The sequence below is a fragment of the Solea senegalensis genome, linkage group LG2 (assembly GCF_019176455.1).
Source record: "Solea senegalensis isolate Sse05_10M linkage group LG2, IFAPA_SoseM_1, whole genome shotgun sequence".
In the NCBI taxonomy this organism is placed as follows: Eukaryota; Metazoa; Chordata; class Actinopteri; order Pleuronectiformes; family Soleidae; genus Solea; species Solea senegalensis.
The window spans coordinates 7,701,544-7,725,677 of record NC_058022.1 but is presented as its reverse complement, the minus strand read 5'-3'; the positions used below and the strand labels follow the sequence as shown (position 1 = coordinate 7,725,677).

The window sequence follows — 24,134 nt, the reverse complement described above, 5'->3', positions numbered from 1 at the left end:
TTGTTTTAGTTTCAATTAAAATGATTTCTGAGGACCCTTAAGAAAGCTGTGACTTTTGTCTCTTTCCACATCCAGGATGTGAAGAATAAAGAGATGTAAGCCTAACTTTAGAGTCATTTTTGTTGCTCCCGTTTAGCTCTGTTCTGTTGTTTGTCCCTCCTGAAAATATCCGGCTTGATTTTCACCAGCTGTTTGCTGTCTTCGACTGTCCGCAGGTTGGTACTCAGCAGGTCATATATAGATGTTTTTTTTAACATATATTGGAGGAACATGCTGGAGGAGAGAGTGATTAAAGTGGACCACAGCAGTCAACGAGCAGGTAGAAGTAGATTTACAGTTGTTTTTTTATATCAAGTAATCATGGTGTAAGGTTGAAACCAATACAAGGATTGTCTTGCAACAAAAAAAAAATCAGTTCAGTCATTGTATGATGGAAATGACCCCTAAAATTAAACATCAGATACAATGATAAGTGCTTTCAACCTTGTTTCCCTTTGTTGCTGCTAAGTCTATTGACAGAAGCAGGTCAGTCATTGGTTTTTGAAAAAGCATGGCTCTAAAGTCAACAATTTCTTACTGGATACAGAAAGAGGTGTGATAAAGGCTTATGTCGGACCCGTATAAAAGCGTGATGGGTGTGTATATAAGAACAGAAGAGCAGTTGAAAGCATATTAACACTATTTATATCAATGTAAGTGGAATCAAGCTGAAAGAAGTTTAGTTTTTAGAGTTAAAATGTGTTGCAAAGCTCTGCAGCTGCTGATCCTGGTGTTGTTCTGCTGTTCATCATGTGCAGAAGATGAGACTGATCTCTCGGTTTCCTGCCCCGAACCTCAGAAGGCCTTTGGCAGCTCTTGCTATGAGTTTGTCAGTCACCAGCGCTCTTTCTCCAGTGCTCAAGCCTGGTGTGAGGAGCGTGGAGGACACCTTGCTTTTATCCCAGATGAGGACACTCAGTATTTCCTTCAGCGACACCTGGATCCTGAGACGGACACATGGCTGGGAGTTGCTTCTCCAAACCTGCAAAGCTCTGCAGCTGTTGCTGGTAAGGGAGGAGATAAATCTTATTGTTTTGTCAAAGTTCTTTAATTGTTCCTTTGTGTTTAGCCGTGGTTTTGTTGTATCCTCAGGTGATCTCTGTTGGCTGGATGGTTCACACATCATCTATTCAAACTGGGCAAGCAGCCCACAGCCAGGAGCAGCGTGTGGCCACATTTTAAAAGACTCCAGCTTCCAGTGGAAAGCCACAACCGACTGCAACATAGATATGCGTTATATCTGCCAGTTTGGTATGTCTGATTCACTATGGAGAAATACAATCACAGTATGAGTTAAAACTAAATCACGGAAAAGTAAATGCTTTGTGTTTTTGTTTTCTTTCCAGAATCTACGAGATCCATCGTGTGTCCAGCCCATAACATCATTTTGCGGTGTGGCTCCGCTCAAATGTTAATGATTGATGGTGGCTTCTATGGTCGCCAGAACATCCATTACTGTCAGTCCACACTCTCTTCACCAACAAGCTCTACACAACATCATTGTGGTTGGTTGGATGTGGGAGATTCACTCGCAGGTAAAATATTGAAACGTGTTGAATTAAAAATATACTGTGAATGAATTATCATTAACAGATTATGGTGTATAGATTAAATTGTGTGATGTAATTGAGACCAGTTAACTGATCTTATTTGTTTTGTTACTGCTCTTGGCTTCTTAATGGACCTTCTCATTTAATCAGCTGATGTCAATAGAGAGTACACAAACACTCGTGGCTGCATAAAAGGTTCTGCATGGTTGAAAACCGTCACAAAGCACATATTACGCCCATGTGCACCATTATTTGACAATAATTCATGCCCATCTGGACATTTATGGAGTCACACAATACAAGCTTAAAAGCCCAATGGTACACAAAAAAATATCCATCTGTTTTTAGGTAAATATCAACTTGTATAGGCACAAGTAGACAATTAGTTCTCCAAACTTGCTTATCCTGTTCAGGGTCATGGGGCAGTGCAGCCCCACTTGTTCTGTGCCAATGTCAAATACGTTTATGAAAATGACTTAAAGTTCTTATTTTTATTTATTTTTGATTTTTTGATGGCAGTTTTTATTTGAAACATCAATCAATCAGTCTGGGAATAGAAAGAAAAAATCTGATGTAGACGGAGTCTGAAAAAGCTTGCAGTAGCATGTTACACTGCAACTGATGCAAGTGATGCAGTCTCCTGTTTGCACTCTCCTCAAAACTCCGCCCTGAAAACATACAGAACACACTCCTGTCTGATGGTGACATGAACACCGCAGAATCTGTCAATTTGGTAGAAACAAAACAATTGGTCATGCTCTATTCCAGGGTCTTGATCAATGTTTTAGTAACAAATTGCGGACGATAATGTAAATGAAAATGAAGTAAAACTCTCCATGAAGGACTTAATCAGTGGCCAATCGTATTTTTGACGTGTTTTCCAGCTCACTGCCATGGTCGTCAGGATTGCCTGGTTTCTGAGTTTGTGAACTCCTTTGATGATCCCTGTCCTCAGCTGGGGAGTTACCTGTCTGTGGATTACCACTGCAAAGATGGTGAGTCACCATGTTCAAGTTAAAACCTCTATCATAGTTTCTTCCACTGAATGACAATAGAGTTTAATTGTTTCTCTCCGTCACTGCAGTGAACATTCAGACAATTTTTGTTTACCTTGTCTTAATGAACCATATTGCCTTTGTTACCTATAGATTTAACCACATATAGAGCTCTGAATGTCATTGTTGATGTTGTGTCCAGTGTGACAGACGTTGCTGCTGCTTTCATCTACAGTAGCAGTTCATTCATTCAACATTGCATTGCTTCTGAGATAAATATTAGGTCACAATTATGTTTGTTTGGTGCTGCTATTTAGAAGAAAGAAGATCATTTCTAGGGTCATCAGCATGACCTTGGTTCCTGATTAATAAAGAAAAAAATATATATATATATGCAAAAATATAGACATTTTTATGTTTACCATCAGAAAATGTGTAAAGCAAATGAATCAGTAATGAATAAAATGGAGAAAGAGAGGTATATGTGCCTCTGGGCTGTTCTCTTAGCTGGTGGGAATTGGTTTGTTCGTTTATTTGCTTGCCGGTTATAAAGCTTGTTTGGAGACCTGCTTGATTAAAGGCGCTCGGTTTAATTTCTGGTAATTTCCTCCCCCCCAGGGCTCACACTGACACCGAGCAGTGTGGCTGCTGTTTTTACTGACATCACCATCAGCATGAAATGGCTCTTACATCTGCCATTGGGAAAACCTGCCTGCAGGCTGAGCACCGGGGATGGCTATGTTGTTCATTTGAACAGAGTCGAGGGGCAAGTATCTTCCTTCATAGATTCAATGTAGAATGTGGTTTTAAAATGTTGTCAAAGTAAATGTAATGCAGCATATTGAAAGCTTAACACTCCATATAGACCAGGGGTGTGCAAACTTTTTTAAAACGAGGGGCGTATTTGATAATATGAAGATTACCGGGGGCCAATGGTCCCTTCAGACGTTTTTAAAACGTGAAGGTAACATACAAATGCACTGTTTTATAATTATTTTATTTTCATTGCCACAATTATCATTTTGTGATGGCAATGTAACCAAATGTAAGCCACACAGTAGTGAATAAATGAAAAAAATCTGCCTTTCTTTCACATCTGGAGTCAGATAACATAATAATGCATGAATCCGTCTGACCAGGTTTCTGAGCACAACTCCTTACCAGCTGAGCTAATGGGGGTGACACGTGGCCCGTTTTCTCTCCCACTCCGTCCCTAACCTTAAATAATACATTATTAAACCAAAGCTGGTTTAAGACACATGATGCTGTTTAGTGTTCGATTTCTAAATTTTATTTTTCAAAAAAGGCATATGTGTGTGTATGCTATTTTTCCTGGATGCAATGTAGTAGCTAAAAGTTTCTTTCTGCTCTTATTCTCAGGTTGAAGGACAGTGTGGTGCACAAATATATGTATCCAAGTACATTCATTGTGGCAGTTGAATGCACCATCGATGATGTACTCATCACAGCCCAGAAAACGATTACCATTCTAGAGCCTGTCACAGCCATCAGTGCCACTCGATGCTATGCTGGAACACGGGGTTTTAATGTGAGCATGTGCAAAGTCCTGTATGGAGGAACATTTCAAATTCAAATGGAAGCAAATGCAGGTAGAAGGCTCCATGTATTATTCATCACCAATTTTATATGACTGCTTAAAATGTGACGGGATTATATTGATGATATTGTATTCAGGGTTCTGTAATGTGTGTTTTTTTTTCTTCCTTTTTTTATTTCTGGAGGGTCAAATGTGAGCTACAGAATCCAGCATGATGACGCTGTGTTTTCCAGTTTATCTGTGATCAGAGGAAATGTTCCTCATAACGTCACAGTGACTCCAGTGATGATGAAGCAGCTCAGTCCCGGCTGCCACCAGCTGGCAATTTATGCGTCTAACATGGTCACATTCCCTGAAGTGTCCGCAGACCTGCAGGTAAATTGACCATTGTAAAGTAAAGTAATCTTCTCCTCCATGTATTTTTTTTTTCATGGTTAAGGTTAATGTAATCTTAATTATTAGAGGCTGAAGTTAACATTTTGATCATATGATTAGATGGTTGATTAGAGTCAAAGAAAAATTAAAATTAACCTTTCATTAGAGTGTCAGTGAAATTGGTTGCAGCAGAACCCAGAAATTTTCAACCACTTAGCATCCTGTGCTATCACCTCTGAACATTCAAAGATTTATTCCTACATGACGTCTTCATCAGGCTGATCTGTATCATTCTCAGTAATGGAACATGGCCTGTAATTGATGTTTGATTAATCATAATTGCTGCCCGGTTGCTACGCTGAATACAACTTGAATTACTACTTTTTTAAGTCAACTTATTAAACAAGTGCTAAACAACTCATCACAGCTGCCAGTCCTTGCTTTTTCTTCTTCTAGCTTCTCCACCACAGCCTCTACCTTGTGTCCTCTTCCATGACCCTTCTCTTTGGTCTTCCTCTTTTCCTCCTGCCCGGCAGCTCCATCTTCAACATCCTTTGTCCAGTATAGTCACTCTGCACGTGACGAAACCATCTAAACCCGGCCAAATCTTTCAACCTTATCTCACCTCTGCAATTGTGTTTTGCGGTTCTATCTTTCCTCAGCTCAGTGTCTCTCACTCACACACACACACACACACACAGTTTAGGAGTCGGGTGTAGAAAGTTACTTGAGGAAAGGGTTAGTAAAATATGGATGATAGAAAATTACAGAAAATAGCAGCGTTTGGCCAGAGGAAATGAGAATCATCACACGATGAGGAGGTGACAATAACTGACTGTGAAAGATAGAAGGAAAGAGGGTCTTTGTGCCGATTTCCAGTCCAAGCAAAAAGTGTCAACATCAGCATTGCAGCAGATTTGAACACACCTCCAATGTAGACCCATGTTTTTCTTCTTTTTGGGAGGAGTACTGAGGCTTTTTAGGTCCCATATAATTCAGTATATTAAGCTAATGTATCCAATGTGTTGAACTGCTACTGGCTGCATTATTGGGTGGGTGGTGCTTCAGATCAATATATCACAGTTTGCAGCCTGCAAATGAAAAGGTTTTTTTGTGGGGGGAGAAACGGCTGCACTATTGTCATCAGTAAAGCTAATATTTCACGTTAAGTCATTTTATCACTCACATATTTCACCTTTGTTTCATGGGAACATGATACTGTATGAAAGTGACCCTGATGTTTTCTTCCCTCTTTTGTGATTCTTCATGGATTGTAGGTGTGTGTTGTGGAGAAAGTAGCTGGACTTCAGGCCTCCATGTTGACAGAGACGGATGACTGTTTGGACTCTCCAGATATTTCTGTTGTTGTTTCTCTTGAGCAGGGAGCACCTGTACTGCTCCTCTTCTCTCTGACTGGAGATGATGACACTTTCCATGAGACGAGAGAAATGAATGGAAGAGAGGGAATTTTTCATATCGGAAACCCAATTCAAGGTATGGAAGACATGGCAAAAACACTGTATATACATTTTAAAACTGTGGCAAGCATTTAAGTGGAACATCTCTTGCTTAAGTGAAACTGAATGTTTTGCTACAGGAACTGTCCAAGTGAAACTCAGAGCAGTGAATGACTTCTCCTCACAGGAGGTGGATATGGATACATTGACTCCTTGTGGCAGTGATACAGTCATTAAACCTGGAGGATATAATGACAGACGGTTGTGGTTGAACCCTTGGATGGTAAATGTTTTTTTTAACACTAATCAGTAATGTGGGGTATCTCTTAAGGAAATGTCCAGTCTTGCAGTGAAAACAAATATTAATTAAGTTTTTGTTTATTTTTCAGACAGAGAATCTTGTCAGAGTTGTCAGATCATCGTGGGAAATTGAAGCAAACCCTTCCAAATCTGTTGACAAATATCGAAGTATCACGCTCTCCGTAGATAAAGCAACCTCCAGCAACCAGCACTCCAGTAAACGATACCAGTGGGAATGCAGTAAGAATCATGATTTCTGCCTTATTTTCTTAAACTTATTGAGATCAAAATGGTTTGGTGCAACAGATGTTGTTTTGTTGATAAATAAAACCCCTTTGCCTGTAATTTTCTGTGCAGAACATTTCATGCAAAGGACTTTGATACTAATCACCTGTTGCTGCACCTGTCAGGCTTTTTCTAACAGACACTCGACAGTATGCTGAGATAATAAGGCTACATTTACACCTGTTTTCAGACGATGCTGGCTTTTGTCGACTGGTTTTGTAAGCTGTAACTCGTAAATTGTTAAGATCCTTGCTGCCAATTAAGTGTATACAGCCCATCTTCTACAGATCAGAAGGCTGTGTTAATGCAGTAGTAGGCTCATACTTTTATAATGTATTTATGTACATATATGTATATATAATGGAGAAACCCAGAAATAAATAGATCAAATCGCCTTATTCACTACCAAACCGCTTTATGATGTATTTGTTTCTACTTTCATTCATCCAATTATTACTGGGCCATTTATTTATTGTTTGGTTAAAAGCTTGTCAGGTTGTCAGTTGCAGTAGTGTAATAAATGTCCTTGTTGGTTCACAGAAAGTCCCTGCAAGTGTGAAGGAAGGACCAGTGAAGTGACTCACACAATTACAAAAGATTGCCTACCTTATCCATTTGAGTTTAACAAATATCATTTTAGTTTAATACAACATAATGTTGTGAAAAAGACCGCATCCATATGCATCACTCTGATACCTACATATGGGATGTTAATGAGGTATGGAATGTTTCTAAAGCTCAATTTTGTTTTACAAAGGATGTTTATTTTCTGTCTTTGAATAAACCCTATCAAATTAAAATTAAGTAAAGAACTAAACTGAAATTGTTTAGTGATACTGAAGCATGTTCATTTACATATAGATTTCACTGTATGTTTGTACATACTGGTTGTGTATTAACCAACTTATTTATGCAATTTATGGTACCACAGACTCACCTGTACAAGTGGCTGTGACCCAGTAATGGAGAACAAAGATGCAAAAATTAAAATATCATGTCCTTTATGTCGACAACTGGTGTGGACCATCGAGGACCCAAGAGGCCATGAGAACTGGCCGGTGGGTTTCAAACAGTAATTGTCTAAGATTGAAAGATATGATACTGTTGTTAAAGCTGACCTAATGGATTTAAATGTTAACAGGCTGAGACAGAGAGCTGCTACAGAGAGTCCAGAAAAAGGCCACCAATACTGAAGCAGACTGGTGGACAAGAATACACCGTGAGCTACAGCTATCTTGCGCTGGCCAAGTCGGCGGGTCTGGATGTCACTGTGGTTGTGACTAGTTCTTTGTGTATGTCGAGAAATAAAATCTCTCTTTAGCATTTTGCCAACATAATTTTTGTGTTCTACACCTAGAGTGTATGTAAAAAGTGGACATAGTCTCCATTTGCAAAACAAAGCCTCAGTGTTTTTGTGATTTGAACGAGGCCATGTCAGTTATTGAAGAATCTAAGTTCACAGACCTGCAACCAGCCACACGCTGTCAGTCATACTGGTGTCCAAACTTGCCATTCTTTATTGTTTGTTTTCCTCTACATGGGAACATGTATCCATCCATTCATTTTCTACCACTTTATCCTCCACAGGAGGGTTGTGGGGGCCTATATCAGCTGACATAGGCGGGGTACACCCTGGACAGTTCGCCAGTCCATCGCAGACAAACAACCATTCAACATCATTCACAAAATGAACATGAAATCATAGCTGGAACCAATAACTCCTTACATTTAATAAACTACTTCAAACTTAGACTCATCCTGTTAACCTGAAAACTTTCTTTTCAGCTCCAGTTCCATCAAGAGGTACAGCTTGGTGGAACTGGATTGGTATAGTACCAACATATCCAATCAGTACCGTCCCAGTTTTTGGTACCCTTCTGTTGGGTTACAGAACACTGGTCTTGAATGTTGGAGCGACACACGTCACAGTCCATTAATTTTTTTCTACAGAGAATCATCTCTTATGTGTGATACGTGTGATCCCTTAATCATAGCGTCTTATGTAAAACAGCCACATACCAAGAAGAGAGAATACTGAATGTTGCTCTTTCTTTACTGTGTTGAGTTATTTTTCTTTGTGGAATTTATGTGTGAGCAACATTATGTCGCACTGGTATGACCTTGTGCTGTTTACAGCAGTGATTTGGCTAGGTTGCTTGGTCATGCTGTTCACAAGTGTCACCTGTAACAAGACTCCTATAGAATAATACCGCCTATCAATTGGTGTTCACTGAAATTATGTGCTGCATTTTATTGTCTATTTTCCTTTAAATGGCACTGTAATTTACAAAATTGACATCATACTCTATTCAGGAAGACCTGAAACTAGCAATTGATAACATAAATCTATTATGGAAGTGTTTTCTGGTCATATTCCCATAGGTTCCCAATCAAATGAACTTATTTTTGTACCCAGCAGAGTGACCTCCTGGTTGCTTTTCAATGTATTGCTATTTCCAGGTTGACTTCAGTGAGTAAATTATATAAAGAAATAATTAAGGTACAATGACAAGTAGTTTTTAACACATACAAGCAAAATTTGATACCGGTTAGAATGTATGGTTATAAGGTTTCAGCATTTTAATGTCAGAATTTTGAAAATGGCAAAATGCACATTGATCTTTTGAACGAATACTAATCACATGCCGTCTTTGTCTTTTTCTACCACAGCCCTACTTTCGAGGCCCTATTATGCAAAATACACCATAAAGACATCCTCCACCGCAATTCCCGCTCCTACCACAAACAATCCAACTACCATGGTTACGACAGCCAAAGCTGAAGATACCCCTGCTGCTCCTGCTGCTCCTGCTACTCCTGCTACTTCAGCTACTTCACCACCTACCACCACTATAAGTGACCCCACCATTTCTGATGGCCTCTCATGTAGCATTTCACCATCGCGAGGAACAGTCCTTGATGCTTTCAATATAACCTGCAAGACTGAAGATCCCTGTTCTTATTGTGACTATTGTTTTAAGACGGGAGGTAAGTTCTCTAAAGACCCTTTACCTCATCTAATCAGAGACTGATTTCAAACAAACTAAATAATGTCTTGCTGTTTTAAGCACTAGCATTATGATTCATGCAGTATTTGACTATTAATCTAATTCATTATCTTCTTTTTTTGGCAAATTGTCAGGTAAAGACCTGCTTTGCAGCAGGAAAAGTGAAGTGAGATATGTCTTCCTTCCTCTTGGAGACAGCAGTTCTGACTACAACCTGATAATAACAGCAACTGCAAAAAAGGACAGCTTTGTTGTTAGCACCAATATAAGAGCATGGGTTGGTCTAAAAAGCATTGTTTAACAAAAAAAAGGATTATAAATGCTCCTTTACTTGACTAAGTCAAATTTTTTATTGTTCTCAGGTGCTGGATTTGACTGAAGAAACCATAGATGAACTGAAAGTGTCAATGGAAAAGGCTGTGGCTCAGCTAAAGGCACAGGGTCTGCTGTCGGGAGAAACTGTGGGGCAGTTCCTGATTTCTGTGGCCAAGAACCTGGACAATCAATCTGATGAATCAAAAAAAGACGACAGGCAACAGGTAAACACAGACATGGCTAACATGACTCAAACAGTAGAGAATCATTTTCATGTAGTAATTATTCTACAGTGAAACCCCCTTTTGCTCGCTACATCATTTTACCATCGATTGATAACGAATGACCAACAATGTAATCCACAAGAGATATTCAGCAACAGTGGAGCTGTATGTTCCAGCTTTTTGTCTCTCACCTCACCCTTCCTGTCCAAGCATGTAGGAGAACCTATGGTATCATTAAAACTCAAAATGTGTATAGTCCTCCCATTAAAAACACGGTGGTCCAACATGGCAGGTGATTGTACAAATACATTATCATTATGAGTGTATTTAATCATGAGACTACACAGCTTTTATTTTTAAACGCATAAATGTCTTCGACCTGATCCGTCTTGTCTTTTGCTTTTAACGGGAAAAGTTCAACGTCTGATTTAATGTTTTTCCAGTCAAAATAGTACAAGTTGCAACAAATGAGTTACTATAATTAATAGAATTGTTTAGGTCATTGATTAGTATTACAATGTTGCAGATCTAAGCATGTTCTCCAATACTCATCAACATCCTGTAATGTCCCAATATTCTCTATGTATATCTACAAATACTCCCCCCTTTCAGCCCACCATTGTTTCACATTTTTTCTTGTTCAATTCCTATTTAAATTCATGAGCTGTGGAGCTTGTGTTTGGAGCCTGCGTCATTTGTTTTTGCAGAGTTTGTAGTTTTCTCTCTATGCTCATTTAGGATTTAACAAGGTAGTACTTTGTGGTCTGTGGGGATGCACTCCCCACAAGACTGGAAACAAATTATTCTAATAAAAAAAAAAAAGAGAAGACAAATCCATATTTATTTTTTAAAAACTTTTTTTTTTCTCCATGTTGAAGCTACGCGAGGACATGCTGGACATATTGATTGGTGCAGTTGAAGACGTGCCTCCAAACACTCCAGAAGAGATTCAGGTTTACACTAGAAGTCTCATTGCTGTCAGTGCGAAGGGCACCGAGCTTACCTCCTCTGCTCAGGTACTGTAAACATGACACTTAATACATAGGAGGCAGGACTGCGTCTCTTATAACTACATGAAAACTAACCGCTAAATGTCAATGTATAGCCATTGGGATTTGCCATTCTTTGACTTTGTGATCTGTATGTGCATTTAGGATATTTGATCATAAAAAGAATAAAAATACCACCTCTAAACGTGATGAAATACCTCTGATTATGAGGGTTTATTCTCAACTCCAGGAAGATGCTGCGTTCTTGTGTGTGAGCCTCAGCTCATCTCTCCTCAACATGGGCCTGAACAAAAGTGAAGAAAGCAAGAGAGAAATACGCAGTACAGCCAGTATCATCGTGGAAGGAGTCGGCAATATCCTGAGCTCTTCTGCTCCTAGTGTGAGTCTTTACAGCCTCAGCTGATTGGATTTCTAATGATGAGTATCACTATTTCATACTATATCCGCTCATTAATAAATGTTATATTTTGCAGAGAAATGTCTCTGAAGCCATTCTCCTTGCCCTGAAAAATACACAGAGTGCGCTGTTGATGTTTATCGATGTAAATGAGGGGCCAATAATCATTCGCCAACCAACTATAGGTGTTTTAGTCAATAGGTAAGTTCCAGCTCAGCTATTGCACAGCCCCTCTAAATGAAGTAATCGTAAAGAGCATTTGAAGGACCTTTGGGGCATAAAGGACATTGAGCCCCCACATTGAACAAGTTGCTGTGCTGCCAGTGCAGGTTATTGACATCAACTGGACATGCACATAAGCAAAAAGCTGCATGGGTTCTGTTATGACTGTTCTTACTCATGTCCACATATTGGATATAATATACTTGTAGGACTACATTCCAGATTCAAAGATTTTTATTGTCATTTCACCACATGTACCGGACATACAGAGGAATCGAAATGCTGTTCCTCTCTCACCTAGTACTTCAGTGTCATGCAATTACAAAAAGTTAAAACTAAATTAGAGTAAATAAGAATAAAAAAGTATAAATAAAAAGTAGTACTAGTGGCAAAAACAAAAGGTTGTAATATACTGTTTTATAAATGAATGTAATGTTTGATTTGACCTGAATCACATCAATGGAATAAAATGCTTAATAACTGGCTTGATTAACTCAGCATACAACCAGGAAAAGTGGGAAAGATTCAACTTGAACCTGACTAACGAACATGTTTTTACAAATGAATAATGATCATGATACGAGTTTCTATTTAACAAATGGCTGTGCTCTAGAACATTGTGTTTCTCAAATAGTTTAAGGGCCACAGAGTCTTTCCAGACAAAACTAGCTTTATATGGCTCCAACATTCACTGCAAAACTTCATTACAAGTGAGCCACCACACTTCAGAGTTCACTTAAAATGCACCCTCTCACACATTTTTCACAGCTCAGTTTCACTTGAGTTATGAAAGCATCTAATATTTCTCCCTTTTTCCTCCCAAATTAGGCAACGTTTCATAACTTATTGCTGATTATTTTTTTAGAACCACACTTTGAGAACTACTGTTTTTGCTTGTAGGAAGATTGCGTTACGTTTGGATATCAGATAAAGTTTATCTTGATGATTCATAACTAACTCGCAGAATATCAGAAAGCCACTCGACAGGAGTTCACCCAGCGTGCCCTTGTCTGTGCTTACATAAATATTTTAATTTGGCAATTTAACAATACACACTCAAACTGCAGAGTGATACAGTAATTCTGGACGTCAGAGTTGTGCTCTTAACCTTTAATGGCTCAGCAGACGGGTCGCTTTCTAATCAGAAGGTCAGTTTTTCAGTGAGTGAGTGTAAGAGGTAGTCATTGAGAATTATATATAAAGCGAATTTAAAACCAGAATAAGCACTGAACAAAAACTCAAACACAAGCTATAAGTTCAGTGTTTCTATCTCTTCCAACAGAATGACCTTGGGAAGTCTGCATACAGAATCTATACATTTTCCCAATTGTTCCTGCCCCAGATTTACTCTACCAGCACTGCCCTCTAACATACTTCCCTTAGAAGAACCTGTTGATGTAAAAGTAAGTAATTCAACACTAATGTGTTGGATACATTTTAATTTTTTTCCTCAATTTATCACCAGTGTATGATTCTATTTGTTGCTCTTTTACATTTACAGATGTTAGTTTTAGGTGAAAATCTCTTTGCCTGGAATAAGGGAGGAAACATCAGTGGACAAATAGGTGATCTAACCCTCACAAGACAAAATGGCTCCATTATTAATGTGGGGAATTTAAGTGAGGATGTTGAGGTAAGAGCTCTGCAGACTACACGGAAGCAGTTCGCTTTACTAATACATAAGTGAATACCTGAATAATAAAAAGTATGTATTTGGAGGACATTACTCTGATACTAATTAGACCAATAAAAAAAAAAGGTGAGGTGTGACAGACTAGTTGGTTTAGTCTGGATATGTTATATAAATTGAACAGGTTATTATTCACATAGATCAAAACAGACTCTTTTTTTTTTATTTTTAACCTGAGCTGCAAATTATGTTGGAATCATTCTTCCTCTTGAGACAATATTCATGACAAGTCTACACCATTAAAGTCAGATACACAGTGACACTGACACAAGGTGTTGATTGGAAAAATCTGTTTTTACATATTGCGTAGTCTGAATTACAGTGTGAGTAAAATGTGAATTGATATGCGCTTGCAGATTCTGTTGCCAAGGCCTGATGGAGAGCAAGTGAACACCTTAGTTTTGGACCTGGGAAACTACAGCACCATGGTCATTGACATCCCTTCAACTGACACGACGCTGGTGTTAAAGGTTCATCATGATGTTTTAATTCCACTCTAGGGATAACTAATTTCATATCGGCCTGGTCTGCTGTTGTAAATGTATTCCACTGTCATTACTTGTGATGTTGCCAACACAGACATCTCAAGCCACATGGCATTTTTTTACGTCAAGACATTGAAAAGCAACACCAATGTTACGCTTAAAACCCGAGATGGCCGCACACAGGTTAGAGTTTGAATGAAAACACAAAGAAGTGCCTACGAAAACATTTTAGAAGTGAATTCTATTGCTTAAAAATTCATCATTCTTGTTGATGAAGGCCAAACAGAGGCAGAATAATATTGACCAATAGCTTTAACTTTTCTATTTTACTTCCTGTTACTGTGTTTATTCAATGGATTTTTTTTTAATTTAGCTGTAACCATGTTGGTATGATTTTTAAAGATGAAGCCTTCTGAGGATCCATTACCCTTCAAGCTGTTCCTCGGTCATATGAGCTACCCCTCTGAAGCTAACTATGCAGCGATGACAGAGATGCCTCACCAAGGAACTACACAAGGTTTTAACTCAGTTGTTGACATGTAATGTTTTTTTTGTCTCTGTTGCAATGACGACTGAATGACTGCAGTGCTTTTGTGTTTGTCTGATGCAGAGCAGAGGTACACTTGGCTTGTAGACCCTACGAGTTTCAAGGGAAAAACTGGAGTCTATTATCTTGTTGTGCGGCCCATTGTAGGTCCTGGTATAAAATCTATTAATGCCAGTTTATCAGTCACTTCCATCTCTGCTGCTTGTCGGTTTTGGGATGAATCATTACTGGAGTGGGGCACTAATGGATGCAGGGTGAGTACAAGAATGCAGTCCATCTGCCATATTTAAATAGTTGCTTAAAAATCAATGACAGCAAATGGAGCAAACGCTGCTGTGTTTCAAGGTTGGTGTTGAGACCACATCTCGAGTCACCCAGTGCCTGTGCAACCACCTGACCTTCTTTGGGAGCTCCTTCTTTGTGACTCCCAACCTTGTTGACCCATCACGCACTGCTGAGCTGTTCAGCACCTTTGCTGAGAATCCTGTGGTTGTGTGCTTTGTCGGCGCACTTTTTGTGGCTTATCTTGTTGTGGTTGTGTGGGCTCGAAGAAAAGACATTCAAGATGCACTCAAGGTACAGAGTAACCCTTTCACCAGAGAAACAAACATCACAACAGTACAGCTTGTACTGTCGTGTTGTGTACATTTGCTGCTTGTTTGCCTTAATGACAGGTGAAGGTGACAGTTCTGAAGGACAACAACCCCATGGATGAGTACACTTACCTATTGAATGTTTGCACTGGGCATCGGAGAGGAGCTTCCACCTCCTCTCAGGTAATACTAACCTTTGGCACCAATTTAAAATAAGTTGTGAATGTGAGGGTGAATGGTTGTTGTCGGCTGGGATTGGCTCCAGCTCATGACAACACTCACAAATGAATAAATGAATGAATTTATAGAGCACTTTTCTTGTCTTGGTGACTACATTACAGTTTTGTGCCTCATCCACTGTAGCACACCTACTATATATGTAGCACTTTGTCGATTACACATCTTTGTACACATGCTTCAGGCACAGCCATCTAAAGCAATTTAGAATTCCGTATCTTTCCCAATGAATTATTGGCCCATTGATTGGAGGAGCCATCAAACAACCCACTTTACATTTATCTATTTTCACATGCATACATACTGTACGTGACACAGTCTATTAGCCTGGAAATGAAGCGGATGTGTTTATTTCTGACATGTCAACGTAACATACTCGTGAAATCATTTAGGTTACGTTAACTTTGGTGGGTGCTGACGGCAACAGCGAACCGCACCACCTGACAGATCCAAAGAAAAGGGTGTTTGAGAGAGGTGCACTGGATGTGTTCCTGCTAACCACACCCTTCTCGCTGGGAGAACTGCAAGGCATCAGGCTGTGGCACAACAATCTGGGGAGCCATCCTGCTTGGTAGGTGAAGTAATCGCTGTCTCTGTTTTATCTGTGTTGTTTTTTAATCCAGGCAACAGGTTGTGATCTTGATTTGTTGGTTGGTGGATATTATATTATTTTGCTGTCAAAGATTCATTGAAATCATATCAGTTAAGATTAAGATTTTGACTTAGGTGTTTCCTTAATCCCTTTTTGAGCATTATATAGAAGTTTAACTATTATGGGGACACAAGTCAGTAGCCACGTTTCATCTTATTGTTGATTCATTTGCTGCTTTTTCTCAGGTTTGTAGGAAATGTCATGGTGCAGGATATACAGACAAACCAGAAATGGTATTTTCTGTGCAACTCGTGGCTGGCCATTGACTTGGGTGATTGTTCCCTGGATAAAGTTTTTCCTGTGTCGACAGAGGAAGAGCTGAAGACGTTCGGGTAAAGTAAAAATAGTTTTTACCTGCTATCAGGTTACTAAACTGTGATAATGGTCATTTAATATTTTACAGGACAAATGACACAAATGTCCATCAACCCATTATTTATTTTGTTGCTTGAGTGCCTTATTTCTTTTCTATCTTTCTGTCTTCACCGACCTCTGTTTGTCAATCTGTGCCTTGACATGTGAGATAGAGATTGTTGTTCGTGTGACTGTACTTAGAATACGTTGCAAATTAGTTGCCCTTTAGTCATCAGTGAAGTTGTCTCAATCTGAATGAGTATATTGGCTGAGTGTAAAGACCCAACGTGGTGTTTTATTGATCAAATTCAACTGAAAAGCAAAAGTGGTCTTAGTTTAATTCAAATTACAGGTTTACTGACAACTTAAAATGAAGCCCTTACTTAGTATGACAAGCCTACCATCACTTGAGCTTTTTTTAAACATGAATTGATTGGAGAAATGTGAAGTATTAAATTCTGAAGGATAAAACCAACCCATTACAGCATTTTCTCTCTTTTAGAATTGTGGCTGACATTGGGCAATAGAGTTCACCCTAGACAGATAACCACTCTATTTCAGGGCTAACACATACAGTAGGAAAATAAGCATTTTTGCTCTTTTTCACATCTAACATGGAAATGAGTCAAACCTGAATGTCTCTGAACTGTGGCAGAAGCCTTGTGTAACATGCAAACTCCAGACTGACGGGTCCAAAACAAAGTCAAAGCCTTGATCCTGTGATGTTCCGAGGTCTATAGGCTCCATAAACTACATGCCCAGAATACATCATCCAAATACATCCTTTACCCTTTGAGTATGCTCAGTCAGAGAAAAAACACAGAAACACAAATAACCTCCTGGGCAGTCATAACAAGAAAAGAAAAAGGCATGATAAGCCAATGTTAACCTACCTGTTGTTTGCTCTGTGCCAGATTTTCAAAAGAAACCCCTATGACTGAAATTCAGATAAAGCCACAGGGCTGTATAATTGCTGCCAGTGAAGGTTCCCTATTAAAACACTTGCTGAACTTAGCGGTAAGCTGTGTTTTTTTGCATTGCGTATTTTAGCTTAAAGGTGACATAGAATGCTTGTATCACACATATATGTTAGTTATGGAGGTCTACTTACATATATTAACTTGTTGTTTTCATGATTAAAAACCTCCTAATCGCTGCAAACGAGCCGATCAAAATATCTCCTCACTGACGCTCTCGTCAGCCGCGCTGTTTCAGACCAAAACCACACCCCCAGAACGTGGACTGTGTTGTGATTGGCCAGCCAACGAGAGCTTTCCTACTGTCCTGTGATTGGCCAGGTACCTGGAAGTGACATAATAGATAAGCCAGCTCTTAGATACACAGCTCCCCCTCTGGCACGGTGGATGCTCTGCATCTCAGCAGCTACAACGAGAGTACTTCTTCTTCTTCTGCGGTTGAATGTACGCAACCGGATGTGCCCGGACTAGTGCCCGCACCAGGAGGTGCTACGGTGGTGAGAGGAGTGGTGAGGATTTTTGATGACGACATCAAATTAAGGAAGTGCCGATCCGCTTCGCAGAGCCCAGGAAAACAATACAACACTATTTTCTCAGCAGTGGCTGAACTGTTCGTTCTGAAACTTTAGGGTTTCATAAACGAGGTAATGACACAGATACACACACAAACGCAGCGTTAATTGGAGCTTCCGGTCTATGTGGGCTTTAAGGATAAATGTGTTTGAACTCAACTGCAGTTAGGTTTAAAGACCTACCCCTAATCAAAGCTGAGGTGGACCACATACAGTACACGGGGCTCGTGATTTATGAAGGATTTATGGCTTTCTATGAAGGATTAGTAGCAATAAATTCAACTGACAGAAATTAAAAATTTGAAGCTAAGCTATCTTAAGCTGACAGTTCATGAAGGATTAAAAAAATGGTTTTATACATAAAAGTTGTTGTTTTTTACATTCCAGTAATTTGTTCTTTATGAAGACGGCAAAGGATTTAAGTGATGGACACCTCTGGTTTTCTGTGCTCAACCGACCACCGAGCAGCGCCTTCACTTGTGTACAGAGAGTGTCTTGCTGTTTCTCCCTACTTCTCTGCACAATGCTGACCAGCCTCATGTTTTATGGCATACCGACAGACCCATCAGAGCAAACCATGGACCTTGGTACAGTGTGTTTTCACAGCAGTTCGTTTATCCTTGGTTTTATAACCAACCAACGCATAAATGATCAGCACATCCAGTTTAAACTTTTCCTCTCTATTTCTGGTCTATTTCAGGTTCCTTTGAGTTTACCTGGCAACAGTTCATGATCGGAGTTCAGAGCTCACTCATCATGTTTCCAGTCAATTTCCTCATTGTCAGCATCTTCAGAAACACTCGTCCTCGGGAGACGCCTTGCTGCAAGAGCAAACCAGGAAAAACAAACGGCGGGAAGCAGAGGAGAACTTTGCAGACTCCTTCCTCACAGACTGCTCATACTGACATAAATGTCAATGTCACTTTAGATAGCATCACCAAGGTAGGTTCCTCGTGACTCTATAGCCTCTTTCACACTTATATTAGTGGGTATACCTGGAATTTAAATGGTGATTAACATAATTCCAATTACCAGTGGTTATTTTAGAAGGTTTTTTTTACCCCTGCATCACGTATTTGTAAAATTTGGCCTCAGATACAGTATGTGCAGGAAACAAATGGAGCCGGACAAAAACAACAACACAATGAAGTTCAGTGATACTTTTACAACCACCAGTTAGTGTTTTTTATCTTTAACTTTGGTCGGTCCCTCATTTAAACTTGGTGCTTAAAGAGTGAATCAAAACAAAGTAAGTCCTTAGAACACAGTCGTGTCTAACTCATAATCAAACAACCAGAAGATGTACACACTCTGTATCATTATTTTTTTATTTTTTATTTTTTTGTTCAATTATGCTGGAAAAATGCAGCAGATGAAGAGTAAATTAGCATTTAACCTGGGAGTGAACGCCAATTTAACACATTCATTCTGGCCAAAACCCGTTTATACCCATAATCACATATTTTGATCAATGGGAAAGTGATAGGCTACTTAGCCAAGATAGTTCACTCTCGTTAGGTATATAGAAATTATAAAGTCAGATATTGTGAATACGGTCATTATAAATACAATATGACACTTTTTTATCTTTTCTTTCTCAGGATATTTCAAGAATTGCTCTATCACTGTCAAAGTTTGTGAAAAGCAACACTGCACGCACAGAGTCTGAGTTTGGGCTGGAGCGACAACTTGATATCAATGCAGCTCTTTCTGTGGTGGAGGATTTTGTGAGAGGGAACGGTGATAGCAGTGGCTTTCACAATCTTGCTCAGTCTCAGCTACCAGGTGAGTCTTGCTGTGTTTAGCGGGTACATTTATTGATATTCCAAAATTGGATGAGGAGGCTTTAATAGAAAGCTGAAAAAGTTTTTACTCTGTGCTCTGCAGCAAAGCCTTTCAGACACTCTCTATAAAACTAATCCAATTACTGGTGGATATCTGCAAAAGTTCCATTCAGTTGACTGCACCTAATCTTTCACAGGTGCCTTACATTCATAACTTTTTCTTACATTGTCACAGTATTTTGTCCTACACACCCCATGAATCTGCTCAGTAGCACTGTCAAAGCCTTAATAGAAAATAAATGTTCACACAGTGAATACATTTCACTTAGCACTTACTCTCCAGTGCAGTTTGTTTCATCTTACTCAATACACAGTTGAAAATCCAAGCATAAATGCCCGTTTATAATAATTCATTTATTTGAGATGACTTAGATGGAGGGCTTTTCCATAAAGTATTGTATTGGTATATACAGTAACTATAGTATATGGTGCCATATGTATGTTGAACTGCCTTCTCTGTAAAGTTGGAGACTTGCTAAGACATTATTGCATTTGCATATCCTTCCAGAAACAGGTGCTGGTGTGCATCCCGGGTCAGATGTGGAGGTCATTCAGAAGAGCCACAAAACTCAGTATCTGCACAGGCAGCTGTGCCACATCCACAAAGAGCTAAGCCTGCTGGGATCCTCCAGCTTTTCCACCACTGACAGCTACAGCCAGGCTCTGCAGCAAGTCCAGGGCATCAAGGCCATCCTTGAAGAGCAGCTCCTCCCAACCAGTGTCGTCAACAGCGATGAAATCACACAAAAAAAGTACGGAAGTCTCATAAAAAGGACCGCACCGGTGGATTCGCATATTTTCGTCATGTTTAGTCCCATGATCAAATGTGCTCACACAATGCTGACTGACCAAAAATTGAACAGTTGGGGCCAGTTAATTTGGTGCTATTCCTAATGGAAATTCAAAAAAATGCTCGATGAGTATAGACAGAGGGGACAGTATTTCAGACCTGTATAACCTGACATCTACAACATTCTAATAAACTTAACCTCCAGAGAACACTTAGACATCGCAGTAAAAGCATGCAAAGGTAAATGCTAGTTACATGGCCGGGATCCACCTTTGCCATCACTCAGGTTCTTTGGGGATCAGCACAACGCTCTCACGTTTGATTGTCCCCAACTGCTTTGGCATTGCAGGGCCCAACAGCTATCCACCATCTTCGCTTTTTATGAATACAGTTGCCTGTCATATTCCCCGGTATATATGCTGCCTGGTGTGTGTCTATGGATTTATACAGTGTGGCTTTTCAGTAGAATCCACTTCTTGTGGACTCTGTTTGCTCTTTTAAACCATATTGCTGCTGTATGTCTCGCTTCACTTGCGCAGTGTGCTTCTTCTGCCTCGCCTGCTCAATCGTGACGTAAAATGCATCACTCAACAAAAAAACTGGTGCAATGAGAAAGACGGAGACTCATGTGGAACTGAAAGGTTTAATCAGCATTGTATGAACTCATTTTATAATCGTTTCACTGTAACAGACATTTATTTTTATTTAAAGGTTAGATCTGAGTGTTCATGTGTTGAATTTGAGAGTTCTCATATAGCCATTTAAAAGTAAATTTAAAAGCATATTCGTTTAGTTTAGAAAAGACAGCAGTGCATAATAAGGCACTAATTGTGCTTCAGCTGAGGGTTACACAATTAATGAACTTACATTGATGGAATTCCCTGTACTGCTCCTCATTAGCAGGTTGGGTTCTGCAGACAACACGGACGACGAGGATGAACAGAGGAAAAGGAGGTGCTGTCATGGAGGGCTTCCCTGGTGGTTTGTTTTTGTTGGCTGGCTCATCGTGGCGGGTACCAGTTTTGTAGCAGCATATTTTACAATGCTTTACGGTTTGAAATTTGGGAAGGAGCGGTCCATTAGCTGGTTGGTGTCCATGGTGGTGTCCTTTTTCCAGAGTATCCTCATCATTCAGCCTTTAAAGGTGAGAAAGGACGTGTCATTCCATCCTCATTAAGATCTTCAGCCCTCGCTCGTTGAATTGTTTTCATTTGCATCCACTTACATTTGTACGTCTTGCCACAGGTGCTATGTTTTGCTGTGTTCTTTGCACTTGTAGTAAAGAAAATTGATGAAGATTTTGAAAAGGTGCCATTTAATGACTCAAATGAAGGTAAAAGAATTTCTTCATTTCAACCTTTAATCCGTAATAATCAATAATGATTTTGGTTTTACAACAAAGAATACCTCTTCACCCACAGGTAATGGTGAGGACCAACAAAGAGTCGGACAGGATCAGACTCTGTATGAGCCGCCACCTCCTGCAGACATTGAAAGGATGAAAAGGAACAAGATTATAGAGCAGAAAGCCTTGGCCCTCCTCAGAGAGATTTTCAGTAAGCAGAGGAACACTGATGAATCTGAAAAGACTGAAAGACTGTTGAGTCTTGCTGCAGTATTTCAGACAGCATTTCCACTTTCCCACAGTGGCAATACACTCAGACGTTTCAGTAATTTCACTACTAAGACTTTCTTGTAGCTATTACTAGAGAGGTTATACGTCAAAGCACTGTTTGAAAGCACTGTTGCAAAAAAATAGAGAGCAATTTTTATGTTTTCGATTCTTCAGATCCAGATCACGATCCTAATTTTGTCCAAACTACACAGTTACATGAGCCTATATTAGGTACGATTACACAATTATCAATAAAAAAAAACTCTCCTAACTCACAGGTTTATGATTACTTTAAAAAAAAAAATACAGTCTATATAAACCTGGATTAACCAGAAGATTGCGATGCACACGCATTGTCACTTGTGACACATGCAGCTGCAGTCATCGGGTGACTCTCCACAGTGATAAATACTGTATGGTGTGTTTAAGTCTATATAGGTTTCATGTGGATGTTGCTGCTTGTGGCGTACGGACAGAGAGATCCCAACGCATTTCTCCTGAATCAGCATATCCGGAAAAGCTTTAGCGGCCGCGTCTCACACAGCATGAGTATCGGGGACGTGTTCACTTGGGCCAACACATCTCTACTCGATAACCTCTTTGGAATTTATCCAGGTAAAAAAAACAACCTGATTTTTCTGTTGACCTACACAGAAAGTGAGGTTTTTATTAATGTTTGTGTGATGTGTGATCATTTATGACAAAGTTTCAGTTTCAGTGCAACACAGTTTGAACTCTTCTTTTATCCTCCTCTCCCACATGTACTTCTGTAATTCTGTACTTTCCCCTCACATGATTATTGTATAGACAAAGAGGTTAAGTCATATGTCAGTAATACTACAATACGATCATGGACTTATTATTCATGGGTTATAAGTTTAACATAAGTGTTAGTGTGTGATAGTTCAGTTCTTAGAAGTTCAACAGTTCATAAGAGAGTGGACATTTTTATAACCGTGTGAGTTTTATTTATTCTCTCGTGACTTCTAGAGAATGATTCTTAATTGGAAGAATTACATTCATACATTTTCAATTTCTCTTTCTTTCAGCTATTCTCTTGGTAGGTCTTCCCGAGCACATACAGCGTAATAGAGTTGTTAACCTCATGTTTTAGAAATAAAGACAACATTTTGATGTCTTTATTTGATTTTCTTCTTTTTGTTCCTTATGTTATGTACAGCAAATAGTGTTCAGCTTTGTATGATTTTATTTTCATATCACATATCCCAGTTTGTTTAGAAATATGCATCTGTTTTATAATGTAATAGATTATTATAGTTATGCTGTCAATCACATGGAATTAAATTGTAAAATTCTTTTTTTCCAGGATTTATCACAGATGGAAAGTCCAAACTGGTAGGAAACGCTCGTCTTCGCCAGCTGAGAGTGCAGAAGAATTCCTGTCAGTTTCCAGGCCTCATGCTGCAGCTTGTGCCGGACTGTCATGCTCTGTATTCATGGGAGGTGGAGGACATGGGCTCCTATGACCAGGGCTGGCACCAGTCTCTGAGCGATAATTCTTCCGTTAGCACCCCCAGTCCTTGGATGTACCAGACACGAGCTCAGCTCAGGGCTTCTCCCGTGTGGGGCAAGATGCTGCTCTACAGGGGAGGCGGCTTTGTAGCGGAGCTCGGCCCGGATTTAAAAAATGCCAGCAGGTATGTACACAGACACGGAAGAAACAAAGATCAAGAGGATTAACGTCTGATCTCAGTGATGCCGTCACATGCAGCCTTAATTATCGGCACCCAGTCCCCCATTGCTCCCTGGGTGCATATAAGTTCTGCCCACTGCTCCTGCGCCCGGCTTTTGTTTGTTCACTACTCGTGTGGCAAAAAGCAGAGGTCAAATTCAATTCTAGAATCAATTCTAACTGTAATGATGCTTCATCGATGTGTCTCCTGTGACCATATGAGAGCAGATCCGACTTCCCCCCGTTCCTTTATTCAAACAAATTCTGACCTCATGTGTGTTTGTGAGAATGAAAATTATGTTTTTAACCAGTGTGATTGTACAGGTGTCTGAATCTGTGACATGAAATAA

At 39.6% G+C, this 24,134-nt stretch overlaps 1 protein-coding gene across 1 annotated transcript in view; it reads left to right on the top strand.

Moving 5' to 3' along the window:
- The first annotated feature begins 235 nt into the window (after positions 1 to 235).
- Positions 236 to 24,134, top strand: part of LOC122784989 (polycystic kidney disease protein 1-like 2) — a 31,139-nt gene continuing 7,240 nt past the window's right edge. The window contains exons 1-38 of the mRNA XM_044050482.1: positions 236 to 319; positions 798 to 1,046; positions 1,132 to 1,290; positions 1,386 to 1,574; positions 2,474 to 2,584; positions 3,203 to 3,350; positions 3,965 to 4,194; positions 4,327 to 4,517; positions 5,795 to 6,011; positions 6,115 to 6,257; positions 6,364 to 6,514; positions 7,100 to 7,277; positions 7,491 to 7,617; positions 7,701 to 7,851; positions 9,230 to 9,547; positions 9,702 to 9,844; positions 9,930 to 10,106; positions 10,985 to 11,122; positions 11,346 to 11,495; positions 11,590 to 11,714; positions 13,018 to 13,138; positions 13,237 to 13,368; positions 13,782 to 13,895; positions 14,313 to 14,427; positions 14,521 to 14,711; positions 14,803 to 15,033; positions 15,132 to 15,233; positions 15,680 to 15,858; positions 16,125 to 16,271; positions 18,230 to 18,429; positions 18,543 to 18,784; positions 19,444 to 19,627; positions 20,195 to 20,438; positions 21,380 to 21,620; positions 21,722 to 21,809; positions 21,898 to 22,032; positions 22,521 to 22,706; positions 23,419 to 23,749. Coding sequence (XP_043906417.1) covers positions 271 to 319; positions 798 to 1,046; positions 1,132 to 1,290; positions 1,386 to 1,574; positions 2,474 to 2,584; positions 3,203 to 3,350; positions 3,965 to 4,194; positions 4,327 to 4,517; positions 5,795 to 6,011; positions 6,115 to 6,257; positions 6,364 to 6,514; positions 7,100 to 7,277; positions 7,491 to 7,617; positions 7,701 to 7,851; positions 9,230 to 9,547; positions 9,702 to 9,844; positions 9,930 to 10,106; positions 10,985 to 11,122; positions 11,346 to 11,495; positions 11,590 to 11,714; positions 13,018 to 13,138; positions 13,237 to 13,368; positions 13,782 to 13,895; positions 14,313 to 14,427; positions 14,521 to 14,711; positions 14,803 to 15,033; positions 15,132 to 15,233; positions 15,680 to 15,858; positions 16,125 to 16,271; positions 18,230 to 18,429; positions 18,543 to 18,784; positions 19,444 to 19,627; positions 20,195 to 20,438; positions 21,380 to 21,620; positions 21,722 to 21,809; positions 21,898 to 22,032; positions 22,521 to 22,706; positions 23,419 to 23,749 — 6,527 coding nt within the window. The 5' untranslated portion in view covers positions 236 to 270. The remainder of the gene's footprint in view (positions 320 to 797; positions 1,047 to 1,131; positions 1,291 to 1,385; positions 1,575 to 2,473; positions 2,585 to 3,202; positions 3,351 to 3,964; positions 4,195 to 4,326; positions 4,518 to 5,794; positions 6,012 to 6,114; positions 6,258 to 6,363; positions 6,515 to 7,099; positions 7,278 to 7,490; positions 7,618 to 7,700; positions 7,852 to 9,229; positions 9,548 to 9,701; positions 9,845 to 9,929; positions 10,107 to 10,984; positions 11,123 to 11,345; positions 11,496 to 11,589; positions 11,715 to 13,017; positions 13,139 to 13,236; positions 13,369 to 13,781; positions 13,896 to 14,312; positions 14,428 to 14,520; positions 14,712 to 14,802; positions 15,034 to 15,131; positions 15,234 to 15,679; positions 15,859 to 16,124; positions 16,272 to 18,229; positions 18,430 to 18,542; positions 18,785 to 19,443; positions 19,628 to 20,194; positions 20,439 to 21,379; positions 21,621 to 21,721; positions 21,810 to 21,897; positions 22,033 to 22,520; positions 22,707 to 23,418; positions 23,750 to 24,134) is intronic.